Raw genomic sequence first — 8,511 nt, forward strand, 5'->3', positions numbered from 1 at the left:
TAAAAGTTCTTATTTAATATTGTATGAAACGAAAATAATTGATATATTCAACACTTGATGACTTAAACATATCGTACACTTTCATTTAAAAGAGCTTGTTGAAAAATTGAATGATTTTCAATTATCTTTTTGATTATTTTTTATTTTGGATTTACTTTTGAATGATTTTTTAATATATCTTTTAATATGTAATCATTCATTTTTTGATTAACTTTTGAGTTGTTGTAATTTATAAAATTATAGAGCCACTAGTCAATCCGGTTGAACCGCTGATTACAACACATCTTTCTTAACCAAATGACATCACACAAGCCAATTATTACTATTATACAAAAAGTTATTAACAAACACAATAACCACCTACCGCATACTCCCATATAAAATGGTTTCTGTTCTTATTTGGAAGACAACATAATTAAACAAAATTAAATAATCAAAACAAACAAACAAACACACACACTTAAGAACGGATGAAAAGAGTGCCATCTTCTGAACATTGTCAAACCTTGCAAGCATCGAGTGATCTCAAACCTTTCTGGTAACTCTCGAAATAAAAGTCGAGCGAAAACGTTACCTTCTTGTATAACCTTGGTGTTTCATCCGTAATCAGCCCGTCTACGGGTCCAATATCCTTTTCAGTTTGAGGCATGCAATGCATAGCTACAGTCATCCGTTGCTTTTTTGAGTCTACCATCACTCGGTGTACGGAGGTCTTGAATACCCCATTACTCATTATCTGCGCATGAACATATCGTTCACCAAATAAGTTATATATTTTGACAAAAAAAAAAAGATTGATCTATGGTACGAACCGGTTTGTGGGTTATTAGGGGGTGGGGGTGCTCCACTTTCCATCACTCACCACACCCAATCATGTTCCGTCACGTCATCGAACTTGTTTCAATCACTAGTGATAGATTTTAGTGGGGGTGCCCATCACTAGTGATGGATTTTTTTCATATGGGTTTGAATATCAAATGATGGAGCATGTAGAACCCAACCCAAGAACTCAGTTTTGGACACCATACTTTCAACACGCATGGTCACCACAACGCATGGTCACCGGCACGCGTGGTCACAAGGACCGGCAGCGGTGTTCCACGCGGCACCCCACCCCCCTTATAAAACAATATAAAATTACCTCGATTTGATCGCCAACATTGATGGTTAAAGCATCAGGAAGAATAGGAACTCGAAACCACTGACCGTCTTTCAAAACTTGAAGGCCTTCAATCTCTTTGTCTTGCAACAGATATGTCATGGCTGAGCCATCAGAATGCGATTTGAGTCCCAAGACTTTATCAGCCCATGGACAAGGAGGGTAGTAGTTAAACCGTCCCAAAATGGTTGAATTTGAAGTTGTCCCATATTGGTCCAAGAAACAATTCTCCTCCAAGTTCAACGATCTAGCCATGGCTTTGAGGATAACTTGATTGAACACCTCCATTTTGGAGCAATATTCATCAACAACCTCCTTGAAGTTGCTGGGATTTTGAGGCCAAAACTGAAGCCTGTGTTTGTGTTGAGGACGAACAGTCAGAAACAGTCTATCAGTCCAATCAAGAGTTTGCCCCTCTGCCAGACCAATGTCATTTCCATAGCCTTCAACATCACCTTCTTCCCTCAAGCATTTCTGCTTCTCCTCTGCTGATAAACAGAAGAACGCTCTGCTGATTTCTCGAACTTTATCCAGAAGGGCACCTTCAATTCCATGGTTAATTGCCTGAAATCCGATCAAATATCAATATATTTATACCAAGACATATACTCATATAGTTACCAAAAAAGAAAAATATTATGTGACTTACCTGAACGCAGCCCCAAGTGGCAATCGCTGATCTAAGCCTATCGAGCTCCAAAGGAGATGAAGCTAAGAGGCTAACGTCAATTACAGGAATATCCGCTGGAGAAGACTCGGTGACGTCTTTACGGATAAATCTTTCCGGCAGTTGCTCACAGTGGGCTGCTATTTCTTTAACTTCATTGTTCACCGAGGACAGGGATTTAGCCATGTATGATTATTTTGTGATTAGCAAATTAGTGATATCCCTATACTTGATTGATTTGTGATATGCAAATTAGTGATGTGCATATATATATATATATATATATATATATAAACTTATGCCGATGGACGCCAACTTTGAATCTTGCACTTACCCGCCATAAAATAATCATAGACTGATTGGATGGTGGATGCTAAAATCACAGTCCACAATTTATTGTAAAAAAATCAATGTCATATATATTTTTAAACGGCAAATTTAGATTATAAACGGACCATTGGAGTATTATCGTGCTACTAGCGGAATCATCTGATCATATCCATCTCCTAGGCATGTTAAAGTCATATTAAAATCCATAATACTGATCCTTTTGTAATTTGTCATTTTCCCAAATAGGTACCCATTGACAATGTGATAAACAAACATATGATAAATTTGTTTATACGTTCAAAGAAGTAACTGCAATTAGTTATTTAAATGACTTTTATTGAAATAATTTACACAGATAATCTTTACAGTTTTGGTTATTTTATTAAAAGACTAGTTTAGATACCCAAGTAATACACACATTGTAAATGATAAGATATATATATATATATATATATATATATATATATATATATATATATATATATATATATATATATATATATATATATATATATATACTAGCCGTTTACCCGCGCGATGCGGCGGGAAACATATCATTTAGGTTGGTGAGTTTAGGACTATGTACGGGGCGGTTCTCATTTTCCAGTTAATTTATCAGTCGTCCCGTGATATATTGTATAGTACTTATTAGTTTTCTTAACCGCCAGCAAGTTTAACTGAACCGATTACTAAAAATAACCCATTTGTAAACCTCTCCTATAGGATCTGTATGCAAGAAATGAAGAATGTAATTATTATATATATCAATCCATAACATCGCGCCAGTTACCTTTTTTGGTTTTGAAGTTTTGCCACCAAAATTTGGTTGGTGATTAAAAGTGGCTTCTCAACTTTTTTATTCTTTTAATGTCAGGTTTTCCTCTCAAGTTTTAAAGTTGTTAATTTTGATCTCTACTTTTTAAAAACTTTATAAAATATCACTTTAACCTTCTCGACTTTCTAATTGTGTGTTCTGCTTTGAACTATTGGCACTTTGGCAGATCTAATGTAAATAAATACAAAATAAATTTCAAGACAGGAGAATAAGATTAAATTGGACTTAAATATCAATAATAATGTTTAAGACTTTTCATAAACTATATAATTATTTTATATTATATTATATTATATTATACTAAAGAATATAATAGAACACACAGCTGCGGGTTACCATACAATTGTGGGTTAGAGGTCTCAGTTACTGCTAGTCAGTTACGGCTAGTCACAGGCATCTGATACAACCGAACCCACAAAAAACAGACCAAGACAAAGAATCACAAAGGATAATATCTATAACTTGGGTTATTTTTTTATCTCTTTATCGTTCTGCAATTCAAAAACCAAAATAAAGCTCAATTTATAAAACTGAAGTTTTTTTCTCTACATATTGGGTTCATATAAGGTATACAAGGTATACTGAAATTTAGTTATGAATATCTGCAAGCTTGATTTATTACATACATAATAAGCAACCAGTACACCAAGAACTGATAGGGTACATACTTCCCATGGATCATTTCAATATCTTGATGGATGTTTTTAATTGTTTTCTTTCCATGAACCTGAAACAAAATAAATGTAAGATGTGGTAAGAAAATACTATACATGTGGCCACTTCAATCCACATTCCATATACTAATGAAAAGGTCTAGTTAGGTTGTGTTATGTCTCAAACGGGTCAAAAGGTCTAGGCTTTTTCTTTTTGTATCACCACCTACTGATATGAAACACGAAAACAGAAAACTGATATGTGCGCTTTTCTTAAAAAAGCCCACGCTTTTTTGCGCCTTGTGCCTAGGCTCCGGGCGAGGCCGATGCGCCTCGCCTGCGCCTTGCGTTTTTGACAACATAGGTCACAACCCATTCACACCCGAACTTGCTAGGTCCCGTTAGCCAGACTGATGACCTGAACACATGCTGACCCAAAAAACCAAATGAGCCAATTTTTAAAACAGTCTGTTTTCGCCCGTACGCATGTTGGTCGAAACCCACAACGACTTGTTGCCCCAGCAGATGGCCTGAAGCCGTTCTGCACAAACTAAACTGGCCACAGGGACCGTCCATGTGACTTTTGGCAAAGTAGAAGACTAAATGTGTTCCAAAGTACAAACCATCGGGACCATCCGTGTACTTTTAGAAAGTTGGGGACTAAATCCAAAATTTTGGTAAACTACATGGACCATCTGTATACTTTACTCATCAATATATTTATAAGGTTATTTAAACAAACTTCAGGTCACTTCTGACTCGTTCAACCCGCCCATATGACCCATTAGATTTCAAATATAACCATGTACCTACTCATGGCATTCTCTCAATTTTGACCTCATGCAATTTCCGTATAGCAGCAGCGAGACTCATGATCGCATCGTTACTTAGAATCTTTGTTCCTTCGGTTTATGCTAAACCAGGATTAGTTTCATGAACCATCTGATTAGAGTCCATTCGAAGCACCAAACACAGTGAATTCAACGTGTTCATGTGGTAGAACTTTCTTAATTCGATCACTCTGGATATTTACGAGAAAAATAACAAGTAATTTGCCATTGTAATCAATTTTAAAACAAACTGATGTACTAAAGTTGTAATAAATTTAGTGTTTTAAAGGGTACAGGTACCTTCTGTTTCTCAAGTGCTTGTAACTGCACATGAAGTTCTTCAATTTTTCTTAATGATAAATCAGTTTCATCCAAGAGTGTCTTAGCAGAAGTTGTGTAAATTTCCATTTGTATCTTTGTATCTGTTCTAAAACTTCGATGAACAGATTCTTTCTTTCGGATTTCCTCTTCCTCATTTCTTCTAGTTCCGGAAAAATGGCTCTGAGCTCTGCCTTTAGGCTCTTCGTGTTTTGATCAGACTGTAAAAATAGCACATTATGCAACCTAACTAAAGAACCGATTGTTAACAACTTAACATTGTTTCAATTTTGGTCATTTACTATTTTTTAAGGTGGATGGTATGCGTTTACCACGGGTCAACCAAACCCAGTGTGATTGACCCAGCCAGTTTCAACAAGTAGTTTAAAATGACCCATTTAAACCCGCACCTGTTTTGACCCTTTACCCAACTCGCCAATTTCATTTCAAAAAATATTATTAAAAAAACAAAAAACAAATCATTCTTTGTTAGTCAACCAGTACAATTCGGGTGTGAACAAATGCCTATACCGCCTGCGGCAAAACCCAGCTGCCATCACCACCAGATCTGGTACCTCCGTTTGTGGGCGTAGTATCTGTCATATGTAACAAAATAAATTCCATAACATAAAGACCTTCAATAGCAGTTCCAAAGTGAATCATATTGCAAATCTAAAGGAGTGCTTCTTAAAATTCTGAAATTGCAATAATAAGTTTTTAATGCTTGGATAAACACTTATGTGATTCATATGAGCTACAATTAAGCTGAACACCTTAAGAGTAAACTGTATTTAGTTATTTACCCGTTTCTCTAACCTTAGCTGAAAAAACTTCAATTTCCATCCAAACACTTATACCACCCATTTTGTCTCAACTGATAATTTATACCACCCTTTTCATCACAAATATGTCCTTTTAATTCAAATACCCGCAAATTATAACCAGTTAAACAAAATGACTCATTTAAACTAAAAATCCATCCCAAACTGAGATCTGAGAACAATGTAAGTTCCTTTAGGGATCTCCATTCAGTAACCATCCATTTTGATGATGCAGTATCGCCTACGCCAACTGGTGAAACCTAGATCTGCAACTTTAGAGCAAAAAGAAAAAATCAAATTCGAGATCTGAAGCTTGTGACCTAAACAAATAAAAAAGAGGTCGTCGGACATACCTCAGTTTGTCGGAACCTACCTCAACCACCATCTAAAACCGGAACTCGTCTCTATTGCCACCGATCGGCTTGAGAATTATACCACCGGAACCGTAGTCGTCGGATTTAACGCTACACACCACTCCGTCTTTAGATCTTGTGAAATCTTGCTCATACATCACCGATTGGCAGACCAAACACCCCCTAACAATAATAATCATTCATTTAGCATAATAAAAAGACATTGAGTAGAATAGCGGCCATACCTTGCTCATACGTCACTGATTGGCAGATCCAAACCCTCCACCACCTTCAAACTCAGTCGATTGGGTGTCGTATAGAGAGAGATTCGCTGATCTGGTGTCATTGAGAAAACCAGATCTTGCATCGCCAAGAGAAACCCTAGATCTCCTTTTGAATCGCCCGGAGATAAAGCAGCTCGATGGGGGCGGATAGAATGGTATGAGAATGAGAAACCCTAATTGCGTACCCGGGTGTGTTTTTTTTTGAGTGAAGGGGCATAATTGGGATTGTAAATTATATTGTGCTTTAGAGGGATGTACATCATGCTTTAGAGGTGTTTTAAAGAAATTTTAATGACTTTAAGAAGTCCTTTGGATATGCTTATTAATATAGTATAGATATATATATATATATATATATATATATATATATATATATATATATATATATATATATATATAGGGGAGGGTTTAAATGTGAACACCTATTTTTTGTGAGAACCATGAGAACAATTCTCAGTCACTCATTTATATTTCCTCATGTTTTAATTAAGAGGATAAATTGGTAATTATACCTGCTCATAAACTCTTTAGTTCTTTCACACCATTTTCTTACACATGGACCTGATGCAACCTTCATTCAATTTTGAATCCTTCAACGATTTGCGTGCCTATAGAATTCATCGAAATCGAATCCAGTATGTGTTCTTCAAAGATTTTTCAGTCATCTTCAGTGATTTCATGAATTGGTATTCCCATATCAATTTTGTATTCCATGATTTAAATTCAACGATTTCTCTTTGATTTTCAACGATTGTTGATTGTGTCGATTTTATACATGCATTTCACGATTTTGATTTCTATGGTGTTTGTAATTTGCCCTAATTTGATTTTACATGGTGTGTTTTAGTCTTGGTTTATCGTCAATCAAATTGTTATACATGTAATTTGCCCTAATTTTTGTGTTATCTTTAATCAGTTATTTTTTTGGTGTCTTATCATTATGTTTACATATATATAAGTTGAGAACGCATATAACTTTATCTTGTCCTGTTTCTATTGTAATTGGTTGTGTCACTTTTTATTCTGATTTACACTTGTGTAACTGCTTACTCCTTCTTTGCAAAGAGAAACAACTAAGACTCATGGGGATGTTTAAGATACTGAAACACGAGATTTGTAATAGTAATTACTATGGATTGTTTGTGCTTTGATTGTTGTTATGGTATGATTATGATGTGTAGCTGGGTTTGTGAGTTGGTTGAGTTTTTAATAATGGGAGGATAGTTATTTCGACTAATGGCATATTTTGGTGCTACTAGTTTGGGGATGATACTGGTGTTTGCTTTCCTTTCAAACTTTGTATTTTTTATGTGCTTTGGGTCAAATAGGTTAGAAGGTTGGAGGTTAAATTGTTTAGCATGTTAAGTGCATTGATTTTTTTTTTTAAATTTGAGGACCAGCTTGTGGGTTTAGAGTACTAAAAATGTTGCTATGGGTATTTTGGGTTATGACTGCAGTGGTATTGGTTTTATGTGGAATGATGTAACACCCCGAAAATAAAAACCCTTACCTTGAAATTTTAAAGAATTAATAAACAAGAAATTACTAACTAGGAACATAACCTAGTTAAGTTCAAGTCTTGAAATAATGCATGATATGCCTAAAACACATTAACTTAAGAACAAAACAAAGTTAGGGGACTAAACTTGACAAATTAGAAAAGTTGGTTACTAATAGTAACAAAACCAAACCAAACACACCAAAATTGGTGTGTCTGGTCGATCAAGAGAAGAGGGGCGACAAGGGGGTTCTTCAAACCCTAGCTTCACACCAAAATCCTTTAAATTGAAGCCCCAAATCTGTCTCAAATCAAGTTCTAAACACGAATTAGTGATCCCCTCGTAGTGAGGATCATAAAGGTATGAAAAATCTTGATATTTTGTTCCATCTTGAATCTTGGGTTAACTAGGATAAACTGAAATTTAGCCTAGATATGCAATGCATGAACGAATCTTGAAGTAATTTGATGTCTATGGTTAAACACTAGGTGATTCCTTGTCAAAACCTTACGTCATGTTTGTAAGAGTTTGGGTTTACATGTGGGGAAACAAAGAACTAAAAGAAACTTGGTGAATACTAGAGATTTTGACTCTTAATTTAGCAAAATCTGAATTAGTGAAGTAATTCAGAAATATTGATGTCAAGATAATATAAACTTTTATGAAAATAAAGTGAAATTAGATGTTAAATTTCACGTCACGAACTTGGTAATTATTGTAGGAAAATCTGCCCCGTTAGATGTTTGTTGAAATGCCTAAGTG

The 8,511-nt window shown here is 35.2% G+C and overlaps 1 protein-coding gene and 1 long non-coding RNA gene across 4 annotated transcripts; both read right to left on the reverse strand.

Annotated features, from left to right (window-relative positions):
- Nucleotides 1-303: 303 nt before the first annotated feature.
- Nucleotides 304-2,054, reverse strand: LOC110940756 (codeine O-demethylase). Its single transcript, XM_022182322.2, has 3 exons — nt 1,809-2,054; nt 1,142-1,723; nt 304-736 (listed from the first exon to the last, which is right to left on the reverse strand). Exons 1-3 carry the CDS (start codon nt 2,010-2,012, stop codon nt 500-502), a joined length of 1,023 nt encoding a protein of 340 aa, XP_022038014.1. The 5' UTR covers nt 2,013-2,054; the 3' UTR covers nt 304-499.
- Nucleotides 2,055-3,571: 1,517 nt separating this feature from the next.
- LOC110940755 lies at nt 3,572-6,425 on the reverse strand. Of its 3 annotated transcripts, XR_004893816.1 has the most exons (6): nt 6,212-6,425; nt 5,967-6,149; nt 5,291-5,885; nt 4,775-5,013; nt 4,454-4,665; nt 3,572-3,718 (listed from the first exon to the last, which is right to left on the reverse strand). It is a non-coding gene; the product is annotated as an uncharacterized LOC110940755 (long non-coding RNA). The 3 variants fall into 3 exon arrangements; XR_004893815.1 differs by having other exon boundaries at nt 4,458-4,665; nt 4,775-5,885; XR_002593523.2 differs by having other exon boundaries at nt 4,775-5,885.
- Between the last annotated feature and the right edge of the window lie 2,086 nt (nt 6,426-8,511).

The sequence above is a fragment of the Helianthus annuus genome, chromosome 5 (genome assembly GCF_002127325.2).
Source record: "Helianthus annuus cultivar XRQ/B chromosome 5, HanXRQr2.0-SUNRISE, whole genome shotgun sequence".
Classification (NCBI taxonomy): Eukaryota; Viridiplantae; Streptophyta; class Magnoliopsida; order Asterales; family Asteraceae; genus Helianthus; species Helianthus annuus.

Coding starts and splice junctions, on each gene's coding strand:
- LOC110940756 (XM_022182322.2), bottom strand. CDS start 2,012: ATGGCTAAATCCCTGTCCTCGGTGAACAATGAAGTTAAAGAAATAGCA. Junction 1,724..1,808: donor CCACTTGGGGCTGCGTTCAG/GTAAGTCACATA, acceptor ATCGGATTTCAG/GCAATTAACCATGGAATTGA. Junction 737..1,141: donor ATGTTGGCGATCAAATCGAG/GTAATTTTATAT, acceptor GTTCATGCGCAG/ATAATGAGTAATGGGGTATT.